At 38.5% G+C, this 16,609-nt stretch overlaps 1 protein-coding gene across 1 annotated transcript; it reads left to right on the top strand.

Moving 5' to 3' along the window:
- Positions 1-2,708: 2,708 nt before the first annotated feature.
- hmgcll1 (3-hydroxymethyl-3-methylglutaryl-CoA lyase like 1) lies at positions 2,709-14,942 on the top strand. Its single transcript, XM_070916212.1, has 9 exons — positions 2,709-2,804; positions 4,378-4,455; positions 4,970-5,077; positions 5,460-5,555; positions 5,748-5,896; positions 6,576-6,639; positions 7,183-7,371; positions 14,296-14,421; positions 14,838-14,942. Exons 1-9 carry the CDS (start codon positions 2,709-2,711, stop codon positions 14,940-14,942), a joined length of 1,011 nt encoding a protein of 336 aa, XP_070772313.1.
- Positions 14,943-16,609: the final 1,667 nt, after the last annotated feature.

Raw genomic sequence — 16,609 nt, 5'->3', positions numbered from 1 at the left:
ACGTGTTATGCATGATACAGTTTCAATTATACACTATCAAGTGGTCTGTTGCTGTAGAACTGGGTCTAAGTATTTTAACTATATATCCAGAAAACCCTCCCATCTTCTCTGAGTATGAAAGACTATGTCATGATTATTGCTTTCAGGGTGATGATAGTATGCCTATTCGCTCAGCACCAGGACCCTCTTGTTGTTACAGTTCAGTTAAATCCATGATGTAGAAATTGAAGACGGATGGAGGATGAAAATTGATTTAATCTGGTTCCTGTTTTCTTTCTTCCACTTTGTTTTCAGTATATATCTGAGAGCTTAAAACCTCTTTCATGCCATGCCGAAACCTGTACTCCATAAAGTACTGTTTTTCACATCTGTTTCTTTCTTAGTACAAAAAAGAGAATAGTCTCTTTCTTTTATATGCAACTCTTTCCAGTTCAGAACCATGTTGTGACATTTGCACTGTTTGATTTTTATTTAATATTTTGAGGCATTCATCATCTGCTCATTCTCCAAAATCCTCATGTTTAAAATATATTGTACTCAGGAGACAGCTTTCAAACTAGTGCAGTCATCCTTTTTCCTGTCAAGGCATATCTGTTTGCCTAATCTACACAAACATAGAGTATTCCCTTTGCAGTTTAGTAAAGTTTACAGTTTAACCTAGTAGGAAACCTCTAAGCTTGTGCAGTTGTTTTATTTCTTAGTAGTCTGATAATTAGATTGAATTGCCGTTTTCATTATTCTACTGATTTCTTGCTTTGATTGCCAACTTGGACACAGAGTCCTGAAAATCCTCCATCCTGTGTACACTCTTAGAGTTGTTTTTGTAAGTAAGATTGATTACGTTAAGAGTAATTTTGATCATTTGTTATGCTTATATCATATAAATGTATGTACTACAGAAAAAGGTTATCATCGATGTTTCACATATCAGTGTTTGCTTGAAACCACCTCCAACTTTTAATACTTCTCTAATATCTTACAAAAACGCAATTTTTCCTTTTCTTACATATGTCAGATGAACTGTAGTACTATTTTTTATAACATGTAAACTCTTAGACTCTGAAAGTTTCCACTCACCTGCAATACATTGATTCCTAAAAGCAGGAAAGCCCCTGAAGGCCAGTTCTTTAAAGTGACCCTCTGCAGCTGGTATTTGTCAAGACAAACCGTAGTTGTTGGGTTTCCTTGAAAGTAGAAATGTTAAAAGGCCAGTTAGGGTTAATCAACTTATGCAGTTATCATTGATTGAAAGAGCCATTGAGAGAGCAACTTTTGTTTGAAATGTTGTGATTTTTTCTGACAATAGACAGCAAATACAAATGATGAATAACATTTTTTATGGCATTAATGACAACAGATTTCTCAACCATACTTTGTGCCATTGTGCTACATTATAATTAGTTCCATAATGTATCTATTTAAAAGGTTCTACATGCGGTATACACACATCAATGTGCCCCACGGTAGCTTATTATAGAAATCATTTGCACTAATTCAGTGCTTCTACAAAAAGCTGTTTTCATTAGTTCCAACAAACCACTAAAACCATGAAATTATTTCAAATAAATTTGTTATTATTTTCAGGGAAATATTACTACAACAGAAAAGTCCCTTTATTCATGTTTGGCAGAAGTAATGACCAACACTAACTTGGTTTAATGTAAAAAGCTACAATTTGTTAAAAGTCCTATACTTTTTCAACCATGAATGCTGCCGCACTCCTTGTTTTTCTGTGCCTAAGACGACCATGAATAAGTGATTAGAGGCAATAGAGGCATTTTAAACTTTAGGGGGTGGCAACTGATAGACATCAACCTTGAAGTCTGCTACAAAAAGGGCTGATCATATGAGTCGCCCTCCTCCCCTGAGAGAGGTAGCGGTCTCTCATCACAGAGCAGTTTAGCGTGGTGAGATGGTTGAATGCTAGGACTTCATTAAGCCACTCTATTGTTAACATCTGGGTTCAGAAGAATGGCTCTTTCTCTGGTAAATGTTGCCCTGGCTTAACAAGGGATTTTATTACACCATGCAGTTGACATTGGCAGCAGTGTCACGTCTGGCAATGGAAACCCCTCAACTGTTTAGGTCACAGGAGATCAATCAAAGCAGCCTGTTCCCCTGAAGCCTTCAATTCTCACTAGAACGGGGAGTTGAATGTGCATCTAATCTTGTTGTTAAAACATCAGCTGTGAGACTTCTTAGGGAATACTGGTCAAAATGCTTCCAAGGTGAAGAATGCAGTCAATACTTAGCCTGTTTATACATCATTTGGAGCCGATTTGCAGTTGTACAAACTCTTCTTCCTTTATTTTTTTCTATCCTGCACCTGCGTTCCCTTTTTTGGATGCACATATTATATCTTTCCTCAAGAATTCCCATTCTGAAGTGCAGTGCTAATCTCCCATATCGCTCCATTTGCCACTTTGCTTCACACCATTTCCTCTCTCTCAGTCTCCATCCCCCCATCCCTCTCTGTTATGATCCACTCCCCTGGTAGGGATGTGGCTGCCATGGCAACTGCTGAATCATCCTCCACCGTCTGCAGCCGTCCTCTAATGCAATCCCCTCATGCAGAAAGGCCCTCCATCGTCTAGTCCTGCATTAGCATATTGATCTGACGCTTCAATTTGCTATATTAGTTGCAGCAGTCTGTACAGGTTATTTTCTGAGGACGCAGAGGTGCAGCGGGCTGAACAGCAGCCATTCGGATGGGTAACGTACCCACCACAGTGAAGCACTGCCTGAGCTATGAGCAACTCATCCAGGACTACCCATGGCTGAGACGCTGGCTGCTGGAGGAGAAGGTGGGCGTCCTTTTTCTTGTTTCTAATCTTCTGCACATGCTCTGCCACATGACTCTCTCATGCACAGCAGCCAGCCACTGTTGACAGTGCTGATGCTGCCTGCTGCTTATATAATTGTCCTCTTCGACTTACATATTACTGTATTTTTAAGGATGCATGGGGTTCTCTGTAAATATGAATGGTAAATTGTTTTCATCCTCCTGAATTGACTGTATGTGACAAAAGATGCAGACTAGATGCTTCTGTTTCTTCTGTGTTGTGTAACTCCATTAGGCTGCCTCAACAGGATTATTTGATAATAATTTAACATGAAGAATATTTGTTTATTGCAAGTGGACATATAAGCTTCCCATAGTGATTCTTTAAATACTACACACTGGACACATACTAAGCTCGTATTAATGAACACATTTTATATTTACATTGAATCAAATCTCTCAAGAGGCATCTACAGTACTGTGTGTAGCTTCTTAGCCTCTTATTATCATTATTGTTTTGGTTTTATGGCATGCACATTTCTCGAATAGTTGAGTCTGAGCTGCATTAACGCCACAAGTATTATAGACCAAATGTACTTAATGTACCTGAAGTACTGCAATACTGATGCATTAACATAACGGTAAGCAGCATTTCATTGTTGTATTTATTGGAATAAAAATTGCAATATTTCCCAATGATGTAGTGAGGGTGAAGCATAAAGTAGCATACAATGGAACTACTCAAGTAAAGTATAAGTACTTCAACATAGTACTTAAGTACCGTAGCCAGCTAGTTGAGTGACGCCAAATTTACTCAACAAGCACTGTGTTACCGTTGCTGTAAGCTAGTTTAGCTAACTGCTCAGCACACAAAGTTAGTGACAAGTAGTGACGTTATTTGGTGAAGACAGTTTAATATCTAGCAAGCCAAAGACACAGATATTCCTCTCAGGAGTTTGTGGGGATTAAAACAAGAGTCAAATGCATCGTGAATATTGGACTTACATTTGCCAGGTAGACATAAAAATGACTCAAAAATAATACTAACATTGCTCCGTGTCTGTCGGTTATGTTTGCTAACGCGTTAGCCGTGCTGCCACCTCTGTTAGCTTGTTTTGTTTCCCTAGTGGACAAACAAAGATTAGATAGATACGTTTCTGGTCAGCTTGGTGCCGTTTTTCAATGTCACTCCGTTTATGAAGTTAGCTATATAAATTCTGCAATATTTAATCTCTGTTGAGGTTTTACATTTGAGCTCAATAAGGGCCTTTTCTCTAGAATTTATGAGGCTCAGTCCAGAAAAATACCCTGATCTTCACAATATCCCTTGTGGTTTGTGTGGAGTTACCCTTACCTTGTTTCACAGTCTTTTCTCTATGATACATCTCCTGAGTTTGCATCCTAATAGCATGACAGGCTTATGTTTTGGTTATCAGGTTTCATCTGGCTTTGAGGTAGAGAGTTGTTCATGTTAGAAATAACATGTCCTGGAGCATCCCATGCCAAGAGGATGACTGACTGCTTGTGTTCAACGTCCTGTTGAGTGGTTTTCCTCTCTTTATTCTCTTTTCTGCTTCTCTTTGATATTTTTACAGATCATTACAGGACATGAGTATCCAGAGTTTGTTAAAATAGTTGAAGTTGGGCCAAGAGATGGACTTCAAAATGAAAAGGTATACACTGTCATTTCAGTCACAAATCTCATATATATTTATATGCACGCAATCTTGTTTTGTATACTAAACATGATCCCGGGAAATCTCCATTTTTCTCTGCATCTTTCATACATAAAACTATCCATAACATATGGGTTTTGTGCCATAATTGCCAGGAGCATATGTTTCACATTTTCTTTGAAATTGAATAGGAAAGATGACACGGCTTCTGGCTTAGTTTACTCTGCTTAGCATGTCACTGCTTTATCATTTCCTTATTGCACGCCTGTAGTTTTACAGATTGCATGGGATGCAGAGGTAATTTTATTTGCCACAAAGTGTTATTATGAGAAATATTCTATATTTTAAGGGATCAGTAAATATTCAGCAAGTACAGGATTCAGCATGGGAATATAGATATCAATGGAGAATGGATTGCAAAAAAAAATCTGCCAGATATCTGCTTGTCGTACCTCCCATCTTGAGTGGAATCAAATCCAGAAAGAGCTGTTTCAGTTTCATTGTTCCCCAGGAAATTGTTCCGACAGGGGTGAAAATCCAGCTGATAGACATGCTCTCAGGAACAGGCCTGCCTGTGATCGAGGCCACCAGCTTTGTCTCTTCAAAGTGGGTACCGCAGGTAATAACTCTTCTTTGTGCACAGCAAAAGAGTGCTGAGTGATTTATAAGGCTCTCTTTCTTGTTGCTCCTCTAGTATCCTTGTTGGACCCACAGATGCCTTTGGAAAGAACATTTTGAAGATATTCTTAATGTATTTGACCGCTCATTCCCTGTCATAAATTGTACCACTATTTACTTCCTGAAAAAGAGCAAACATAAACATGTCTTAAGTTTTGTTTATACTGAGAAATGTGACATGAATAAGTAATTCTGTCCTTTATTGAATCTCTGCTGCCTACAAGTGGAAACATTTGTGCAGGATGATGTATTCTCAGGAACATGTTGAGATGATGTTAAAGGTTTATTTTTCTACATCATATGTTTCCCCCTCCTTCATTCAGATGGCAGACCACACTGATGTACTCAGGGGAATCCAGAGAGCACCTCATGTTCGGTACCCAGTTTTGACACCTAACATGCAAGGCTTCCAGGATGCTGTAAGCATTCATTTTAAATTCAGCACGATGGTCTCTGCTATAAACCACAACTATTTACCCATGCTTGTCAATTTGAGTTAATTGTTGGCACTACTTTCTTTTTTGCCACATAATTCCCGCTCTTACGTAAGTGTGACTCCAACACAGTGTTCAAAACAGTTTTACAAGTTCATTTTTCTCTCCTCTTTTAAGGTTGCAGCTGGTGCTACTGAGGTGGCGGTGTTTGGGTCAGCGTCTGAAACCTTTAGTAAAAAAAACATTAACTGCTCTATTGATGAAAGCATGCTGAGGTTTGAGGAAGTCATTAACACTGCCAAAGAGCGACAAATTCCAGTCCGTGGGTTAGTACTCTGGATATTAATTGTCACTTATAATGAGTGAAAACACACATCTAATGTCTTACTAACTTTCTTATCGCATTTAGTTTTTACTCCGAATGAAAACAAAATGGTTGAAAATACTGCAGTTTCTATATGTTGGAGAAAACACACAATTCAGTAATGATACCTTTATAGCAAACTTCCAGATGTTCACCAGGTTATATGTATTCATTAGTAAACCACACGTCTAGATGGACATTAAAGCAAACCAAACAGGGTCAGTTACTGAATATAGTTGTGCCTTTTGTGATGCATGGCAAAGAAAGCCACTGCAATCGTAATGCATGTTTTCTTAGATTATATGAAAAGATAAATACATGAGAACAAAAGGGGATTAGTGTAAAGAATGTCACTTTCCAAGCAGTTTGATAATGAACAAATGGCTTAGAATCAAGATCTGGATCGCCACCAAAATCAAATTACTGGTCTGTTAACCAAATCTCATGTAAATCTTTTTATATCTCAGCGAATGTGCCCTACATATAATCCTGTTATCTGGAATACAGAGGCCACAAAACCAAAATAATCAGCAGCTTGAAGTTCTCCATGTTACAGTGAATTGCTACTACATCCACAACAATTGTTTAGTTTTAGTTTGTTTTAGTTTTAACACATTAAACTTCTCACAAATGTCTTTCAGATACGTTTCTTGTGCTCTTGGATGTCCCCACGAGGGACACATCGAACCTTCCAAAGTTGCTGAGGTGAGATCAACCTTCATGTTTGCTGAACCAGTCAATAGAGAAAGCATTAATGAATAGCCATTTTAACAAACTCACTGACATAATATATTAGAAAACATTTACAAAATACAGGTTTTGTAGACGTATATACCTGAAGATTAGATAGGATTAGGAGGCATTTTTCATCACTTTTCACACACACAATGAATTTATGAGATAATGCTCATTTCATGAAAGTACAATAGAGCAGGCTCTTATCTCAGCAGTGTGTGTAATTGTCTGGGGACAGGCTGGTTTCTTATTGTTTTCTCTAGCATTAATATAATCCTACTTGGGTGCAAAAGCTTTGGATAAATATTTAAGCTCAAAAATGCACTTTCTTGTTTATCGTCAGTTCATTGTCGCTGGTTGCCATGTGAATCACAGAACTGATTAGTTTTTATTTTGGTTTCAACCACTAAGCGAGTTCTTCATATTCCAAGTGTAAGACAGGCAATAAAAGTTATCTTACTGTATGATTTCCTTTTAATGAGAGCATTTTACCATATTTTCACTATTCTTCAGGTTGCAAAGAGGCTATATGAAATGGGCTGTTATGAGATTTCCTTGGGTGATACCATCGGTGTTGGTACTCCAGGTTCCATGTTTAAGATGCTGCAGAGTGTGATGAAGGAGGTGCCCACCAGCGCTGTAGCAGTTCACTGCCATGACACTTATGGGCAAGCCCTGCCCAACGTCCTTACTGCTCTTCAGGTAAGAACTCATAATATATGAGGGGTAATCACATCAACATAAACTACTGCTACTGACCTGACAGCTTTAGTTATTAGTTACTTTTCAGATTAAATATTTATACCCTACCTGTAAATAAACAATTTAAACCCCCTTGTATTAGCTGGAAAATCACAATGCTATTTTTCTGAGCTCATGAAGAGTTGACCTGTTAGAGATACGTGGTTCTCACAGGACAGCAACGCTACAAACGTATGATGATCTCATAGAATATGATGCATTGCTGTAGATTAAACTACCCAGCAGTATATAAAGTAGTTACAGTTAGCTCAGCCTTAAACATCTACAGCAGTAAAATGCAACATACGTGTGAATCCAGCAGTAATATTAATCTAAAAACATCAACGACCATTTTTCTGCAGAATGAGTACTTTTACTTTTGATACTTTTAAGTACATTTTGCTGATAATATTAGATACTTTTACCTAGTAAGGTTTTGAATGCAGGACTTTTACTTGTGATGGACTATTTTCACAGTGGGGTATTGCTATTTTTACTTAAATAAAGGATCTAAATACTTCCTCTACCACTGAATGGTTGTAAAAACTAAGATGAACACGCCCAAAATTATTAATTTATTTTGAACTTCAAGGATACACCCTCTGAGATAAATGGTCTCATTTACAATAGGACCCTTAGACAAAAAAGACAAAAACAATGAAAGCGTTTTTCTTTCTGAATGAATTTGTGGTAAAAGTTTACAAGTGCTGCTCTCTCTGGCAAGACTGTGCTGTCTTACTCTGGGTAAGAATGGCTCAAGGCACCTGGCATTTCTTTCTTAAAATAAAGGGGAAGGGCTCCAAGACTGCTCCACAAGTTGGGTGGAGGAACCCTAGAATTCTAGGAAACGAAGAGGAAGGAGCTTGAAAATTGTCAAAACTTGGCAGACATCAAACAGACATCTTCGAGAATAGAGTGAAGGAGAGACCTGACATCTCTGCAAATTTGGTGAAGTAATGTGGGATCTCTGAAAAGGGAGAAAGATTGAAACATTCTCCGGTCTCTCTGAAGAAAAGGAAGACATGACCTCCAATCATTCTGGGAGGCCAGGCGTGAGTCACACCTCTCTTATGTGAAGAAAAGTATAAAAGGAACATTCTGATCTTTGTGTGAGGGATGTGAAAAGTGCCAGTACTCTGTAGAGGGTTTACTGGCTTGGTTAGAAGAGGAGGCCCATTTACTTCAGGGTTGGAAGTGTAGACTAGACAGTGATGCATCATCTCTTGATCCGCACATCCTCTCATGTTAAATTGTTCGACAGCTTTCTGCTTTTGCTTGGCGAGGATCCTTTGGGCACCTTCTCCTTCACATGCACATCCCTCTCCTCATGATGAATACGAACACTCTTGCGGAGAACCGCGGGTCGATTATGGATAAATGCCCAGCCTTTGCATAAATCAATGTTGTTACTCAAGATGACATGAAGAGGAGCAACCAGATGTGGAAGCAAAGTCGAGGTGGTAATTCTTGTTCCAGGATACCTTTCAGCTTCCTTAAGTAACTGCCAACATTGTGGAGATCACAAGTCTTTTCTGAGGCTTTAAATCATTACTCCTGCTGGGGATAATCATATGTTAAGCTGCTCTCAATCCATCTTTTTAGACGATTTTCAAGGCATACGTTACAGGACATTCAAAGACATCTTTTCTTCATTTTCACAAAGAGCAAAGGATTAGTAGTGTTTATTTTCCACTGGAATCAGGAAAAAGGAAGTTAAATTCGCATCAAAATCTTCAATTAGGCCATTTATTTTGGCAATTTCATCTCATTCATCTGATATAAATCACAAAAATACTGTTCTCCTCTTAAACAAATGCTGAAGTGTTTATGAAATTCACTGTAAACCTGAATCTGCCCTGAGCTTTAATGACAATGTGTCAGTTTACGGCATTATGAATGTATCCTCTGTTTGGTATTGAGAACACACAAAACAAATGTGTATGTTACAATGGGAGACAGAGAAAACCAGGAACCATCAGTCAACAAGGAAGAGGGGCATTGAGAAACATGATCTGAGCCTCCCCACAAAGCAAGATGATTCACAAACTGCCCACTGGAAAAAAAGTCCCAGGATCTTAATGAACATAAGATATTTCCAATGGGCCCTTCTATCATTGTAGGCATGCATTGTAGTGAAGAAGAAAACGTGGACTATTACAGTAATATACTCGGTTTCTACACAGCTCACAAAAATGTAATTAGGTTGTAAACCCCTGTGGAAAAGCTCTCGTCGCGGTGATTTTCACCCGTTTGCCTGTAGCAAGTGTAAAACTGACATAAATCCAGACATAAAACAGAGGTAACGCAGATATGGCTATATCAGTTCTCCAGAGCACATTGTCACTGCAGAGGAGCAAGCTCATTGGGGGCTGGGTGGGTCAACAGATGTGAGGGGGTCAGCACAAAGGCTCACCTATTCAGTGTCTGTCGGACAAAGCAACTGAGAGCTAGGTGGATAGAAGGGCCCTGGGGGGCTCCTAACTCATCTGTCGCTTGGCTGTTGAACTCTCTGACAATGCTGTGCTTAAAGGCCAGTGGAAAATGATCCTTTCATTCGCCCGCTGCTGAGCACGTGATGAATGGCGCTGCAGCTGCAGACACAACTCTAGAAACTTTGCTAAATATCTGGTGGGCAGAAGGTAAATTATGCTGATGCTTTTCATTTGTGTAAATGAGTGCATGATTACTGCGGTAATGTCATTAACTTACAGTGCCCTTGCACCCAAGAATAACAAAGACCTAGTTTTAAGACGTGGAAACATGTAATTAACAAGAGTTACACACCCACCAAAGACAAAGCACCTTACTGTTAATACTTTACACATATTACACACATTCATATATATTATATTTGTGAAGTTATTACTTCTTACTGCAGTCCTGTTTACTACATACTGTTCTGTATACTATAAATTATATATAAATTAGCAGCATCGTTAAAATGCAATAGAGATTGTTTTAATTTAGCTTGCTTGCTTGGTCCTGCTCCGTGGGGGGAAGTCCTTGAGCATTCATGAATAAATATTAACTTGTGACTTAAATTCACATTATTACTGAGAATAATGAAGAATGAATACATGTACATTATTTTGAGATGTGAAACAAATATTTGCGGCACTAGAACATTCTTCATAGTCAGGACACAAAACACAGTAAAATATTTATTTGGAGGAAATTATTAAGTTTAAAAGAAATTATGGTTTGATTTACTCTAATATTGTTGCTTTTCTCTTGATTATCTATGGTGCTATTCATCTGTAACATGGCAACATTGCGCTGAAGAAAAGCTCAACAATGTCCATGTGTAAAGTAGCAAATATTTTAAAGGTTAGCTTGATTTTGGATAGCGGAATGAAAAAGTGCAGAGGGAAGGTAAAATTCCTCTGCGGATCATATTTAGAATGATTCATCACAGCTGCCCCGTGGTCACAGAAAATAATAGCAGCCGGGAATATTTAGCCTACCATTTGCTCGCCCATAAACAAGATGGAAATGAAAGATTTTATCATAGCTTTTCATTACTGTGTGCCAGAAGTCCACACCACCAACTGGGAGAGAAATGAATTCCCCCAGCGCTGTCAGCCCTGAGTCACTTCTTTTGTTCCTGATAAAGACATTCCTCAGTCTTTGTACCTTTTCTTTTTTTTTTCAGGAGGTCTGGGGGGGCTTTGTTACAAACCTACTCCTGGCAGATCACACAATGACAACGTATGTACTTAGATTTCACAGGCTTGGCAAGGAAAATTATTTATTCTTACCCGCAATTTTGGTGTATTGTGTGCTGCTGCAGCTGGGGAATACAGTATAACCTGTTTGTGCTCACACTTGAGCTCTCCACTAATAACATCATTCATCTTCAGTACTTCCTTCAGTTTCTGTCCTTGAGAAAATGTTGAACCTTGACAGGCTGCGCAGAGTCAATAACTTTGTTTTTCTAAAAAACTACGTTGATAACTTCAGTTCAGCTTTATGTTGGCCTGATTTTATGTATTTTTTTGATTTATTGCTGGCAGATGTTGATGTGATGATGGTATAATTGAATTTTCCTGTATAACATTATCATATTATGACCATCATGATCATCATCATCACCATCATCATGATCCTCATAGTCATCACCAACGCCATTGTTACTTGGTTGTCACCCTCACAATCAAATCCAATAATGAATAATTATACACTGTAGCTTAAATAAACAATGATAGAATCCCATTATATTAAATCACAGAATAATATTGATAGTACAATAAAACATTTTATTTATAGAGCCCTCAAAGATGTTTTACAAGACAAACTAGGTATTAGGACAGTACAGGACATAAATCAGACCTTAAAAGCAGTTTTGATGAGCATGAGTACATTCATACATGTACAGTATGATATATATAATCATAAAGGCGAATTTTTGTCTCAGCTCCAAGGCAGGTTGATGTTATACATTAAAAGGAAAAAACTGGACTAAAAACAGATGAAACAGCATCAAAGCACATACAAGAGGCTTCAGCATAAATTGAAGGACACAAAATTAAAGCCATTACAGAACAGACACACACAGTAAGACACTCAGAAGCTTAAAATAACCAATAAGACCAAACAAATGGTAAGAATGCATGAAGCACACACACACCCCTTTCTGGACGCGTGTGTACATATATATTTTTACTTTTTGTAAAAATATGAAATTGGTCAATAAGGGTTAGGGTTAGGGTCACGTGAACAAGTGCATTCAGCACAATTTGTTGATGTTTATACCAGTTAGTATTTTTTCTATTATATTTTTATGGATTATATGATTATGTAGTCCAGAATTTTTATGCTCAAATAAATCATCAAGTAAAAATGTGATTTATTTGTTCTTTATACGTTTGTTTTGTCTATCACCTACCTGCCCTCCAATATCTTGGGCTTTGCTTTCCCGTGGCGAGCTTATTTATGCGTTCCTGGAAGGTGATATATGTGTCAGCAGTGGATCTGTGACAGTTTCTTTCAGCTTCCCAGTTTATGTAGTGGTGGGTAAAGCATCACTGCTTCACGTCCTTTAGTGAATACACGCTCTCTCTTTTCTCTCTCTCTGACGCAGTTATAAAACCAAAATGGGAGCTTGTCCATCTTCAGCTTCGTACACTCAGAGTGTAGAATGTCAATAAGCTTATCCCAAATCATGCAAGTTTGAAAATGCACTGTGTCTTTACCCAGGAATGTATTGTTTTTATACGGCCACAGCTCACTGAATATCGCTTTTTAACAGAGTGCACATCTGGTTTCTGGGCAGTGTGAAGCTAACTGAGCATTGGCAAGCTCGAGCTGCTGACCACCAATTCCTGCGCGATTAGTGTCCAGAGGAACAGGGCGCACTGCTGAAGGGTCTGTTTTGTTCCTCTCGGAAACAGTATGCTGAAGACCCCTGGCCTTACACGGTTAGCAGCTGAAAGCGAGAGGATTGGCATGGTAGATTACAACTCTGTGTTTATACTACAAAAAATTCTGCCTAGTACAATATCCTGCTCTGGCTTTAACCAAGGTCTGGAAATCTCGTGCACTGCACACACCGGAGCAGATCTCCTCCTCCTGCTACCCCACCTCCTCCTCTTCCCTTGCCAACACAAACAGCAATTACGGCTGGCTCAGACAGCCACTGAAAGAAGTAGGGTCTTGTCTGGAGGAAAAGCAACCAATTAGAAGCATTGTTTAAAAAAAAAAAAGCAATAGAGATACTTTTAATTTAGCTTGCTTGGTTCTGCTCCACAGGATGAAAGTCCTTCATGACCCGATGCCACTGAGAGGATCAGCGTGTTAATTTTGTCTCACTGTGGGATCCTCTGACATCTGGCTCTGCCACGGAAGCTGGAAAACATCTTTAATATTCTCATGACGATCCCAGGGACATGTGGAAAACATCCCGAGACCTTAGTCTGTAATGACTCTGAAAAACTGAAGGTCTGTCTTCCCAGTTTTTTGGTGTGAAAACAAAGGTTGCACTTCCCCGGCAAGAGCTGCAGTTGTGTCTCTTTGTATGTGCATTCAGAGAAATTATAAAATATAAAATATATCTGTATAAATTAACTCTTCTTGCAGCAGTAACATCAAAACAAAAACAGTAAACTAATATTTCCTAAGCAGCATTTTAAGATGTTTGGTAAGCTAGCACAAAAGCATTGAAATAAAAAAAACGCATCATTAATTTTCATATGGAGGCCAGAGACTTGGTGTTGTTGGCAGTAAAAACAAAACAGAAACGTTTCCCACAAAATATAACCATTATGTTGATTGTAAGCAGCCAAACATGTAACAAGCAAACAAAGCAAGCAAACAAAAAAATGTATCTCTTGCAGGTGTAAATATATAAGACCTCCAGAGGTACAGGCACATTTTTAACAGAGGTCATCAATGAAATAATTCATGACATTAATGATTATTTGTGTAGTAATGTTACAATTCCTGTATTGTTGGCCTGGTGTAAGAGGACACCATCCAGCCGAGGAAAAAATGTCTTCTCAATGTGGCAAGAAAGTGAATCCCCATGGTTTAAGGGCAGAGTAGTGCTGTAAAAACACGAGTAACCAGGAGAATCAGAAACATATGAAATGTTCTGTTCAGCATTTGAAATGTTCCTCTCTTATGAACAAGGCCGTAATTATGTGGTGCTGGTGGTTTAAGCTGACAAAGAGGATGACTAAGCCATACTGTGGGACATTCTGTGCCCACTCATCTTCAAGACATAAGCCCACAGTTCTCCTAAACAGCTGTAAAACACGACCGCAGCCCTGGCATGGCGCGCTGCACCGGGCAGAACAATCCAACAGAACAAGGATCTTTGTTCCTGGATTTTACCTGAGGTGAAGCCTGTGCGGAGGTGCTGAATGTCTCTGTTGTGTGGCCTTGCAGATGGGGGTCTGTGTGGTGGATTCTGCAGTAGCTGGCCTGGGAGGTTGCCCGTACGCTCAGGGTTCATCTGGCAATGTTTCAACAGAGGACGTTCTCTACATGCTCAATGGCATAGGCATTAAAACTGTAAGTATGTCTTCACAGTGCACTTTGACAGACCTGCTGTATTTAATGTCTCTATAATCCCAACAGATCAACCAAACTCATACAATCTGTGAGAGCTCATTTACATAAACAGATCACTCTGCAAACATACTTCTCTGTAAATGTTTATTTTATAATATCAGTGGTTTTACACAACTTGCACAAGCCCACAGTGTTGCATGCCCAGTCTCAGGAGCTATTTATTTAACAATTCCTACCCCTGCTGGTGAAACGTCGTCACTACAGTTTAGTTTTTATCACCTGTTGCACAACTCCATTTAAATTAATGTGTGGGTTGCCTTTAAGTAAACACTTTTTGTTCATCTCATCCTCAAATCACCTTATAGTCATTGCATTTTAACTGATACTACAATCTTTTTTTTTTGTTTTTTTTGCAGGGGGTGAACCTTGCCAAAGTTTTAGAGGCAGGTGACTTCATCTGCAATGCTTTAAATCGCAAGACAAACTCCAAGGTTGCCCAGGCAAGAGGCAGGGCACTGTGATGTGTTTCTGTAAAGGAATGTTCAAACCCACATAAATCTGTAATTTTATTCAAGTCACTTCATTTGGTCGCCTGTCAGTGGCGTTATATCCCCTTTACTCCCTCTAGTTGCTATAACTTCCGGGGAAACATGGGAATCACTACATGATACATCAGAGAGTGAGGAAGGAAGGAATACAAAGTCAGTAATACAGCATTTTTCATTTTTTCATTAATTGCATGCCATTCTGCAGCAGTAATCCAGTAATTTATTGATATGATATGATTTCAGTATCGATCTAGCTTACAGCGATGTGCTACTCTGACAAGTGGCTCATGCCAGCCACCAAGATGATGTGTATGGTAACGTTACAACAACGTTCAACACGCTCATAAAATATATTTTTTATCGTTTTGACCACTGATAACAGCGCTGGGCTACCCCAAGATTGAATTTGTCAGATAACATTAGCTACAGTAGCTGTATGGGTAGGCAACTCCTATGCTACTCACAACACCATCAAACTACGTCTTTTGTTATTGTTCTGATTGAGAGACCCTTAGCAGCAGAAATGACATATTGTGCATTTGAGTATTTGACTGTGTTCCCTTTAAAGTGCTTCCCTTGTTGTTGCTGCCTCCAGATCTGTTGCTTCTGTATTTGAAGTGCGTTGTTCCTTGTTCTAAATTCTCGGAGGTATCTCACCCAAATAATCTCATCAACATTGTGTTTTGTGGTCCATGATCAACTATTTCAAGTTCCTTACCTTTCAATTCATTTCCACATTTTGGAGTCTGTTAGGACTGGAAGGACCATTATTATTGACTGAATCATCTTAATTTGGCTTATTTTTCACTTGACATTGGACATTACAAAAGAGCAAGGAAAGGCTTATAGAGGCAGATAAACAACTATCAAGAAGAGTATTATTTTGTGATAAATGTCTGGATTGATGACTTGATGAGTGGTGTATCTACTGGCCTTTTTAAAGGCTGAATTATTCACTTCTATTTTAAAACCACGTCATATTTATTTCCCTCTGACAAATAAAGCCAGTAAAGGCCAGTCACTTTTATTACTTTTTCTATCTCAGTGGCCTTAGAAAATAAAGTAACAGAATAAGAATTTAGTCTGCTTTTGATTACTTACTGAACTCAATTTATTATCACCACAAAAACACTTGTGGTGATAATGATTTGAATAAATATAGAAGCTGCAAAAAACCTGCTTTTTGAATATGAGTATCTCTTTATGCACTTTACTCCTTAAGTCCTTTTCATCTTGTCCTACCCGTTCACATCCGAGAATAGCAATTGAGAAGAAGACTCCTCTCAAACTACCACACATATAACCTTTTAAAAGCAGTCTCCGAAGAGTTTCTGCCCTCAGGGTTGCCAAAGATCATTTAAGAAGTGCCCCTTAATAGTTTTTTTGCCATTAAAAAACTTTTACCATGACATAAACTACTGTCTGGGAGGATCTGTGTGAATGTAAAGTCAAATGTGGTTGCCTTTTCTCATGTCCCTCCTGTCTGTTTACATCCTACTGTGCAATCTGTAAAACATAATAAAATAGAAACGGTAAAAATGGAATGTGTCACTGAATTTTAATGAGATGTTATTTAAAGCAAGATGGCAAAGAATAAACACTGTATATATTGTGCTTGAGTAAAATTTTAATCAGTTATG

The sequence above is a fragment of the Enoplosus armatus genome, chromosome 12 (assembly GCF_043641665.1).
Source record: "Enoplosus armatus isolate fEnoArm2 chromosome 12, fEnoArm2.hap1, whole genome shotgun sequence".
Classification (NCBI taxonomy): Eukaryota; Metazoa; Chordata; class Actinopteri; order Centrarchiformes; family Enoplosidae; genus Enoplosus; species Enoplosus armatus.
Note: the sequence above shows the minus strand (reverse complement) of the source record. Positions and strands in the feature narration are given on the sequence as shown.

What these genes read in the sequence shown, in the direction of transcription:
- hmgcll1 (XM_070916212.1), top strand. Translation starts at nt 2,709, where the DNA reads ATGGGTAACGTACCCACCACAGTGAAGCACTGCCTGAGCTATGAGCAA. An exon ending in AACCTTCCAAAGTTGCTGAG is followed by an intron (nt 6,640 to 7,182) that starts GTGAGATCAACC and finishes ACTATTCTTCAG; the next exon opens with GTTGCAAAGAGGCTATATGA. An exon ending in ACGTCCTTACTGCTCTTCAG is followed by an intron (nt 7,372 to 14,295) that starts GTAAGAACTCAT and finishes GTGGCCTTGCAG; the next exon opens with ATGGGGGTCTGTGTGGTGGA.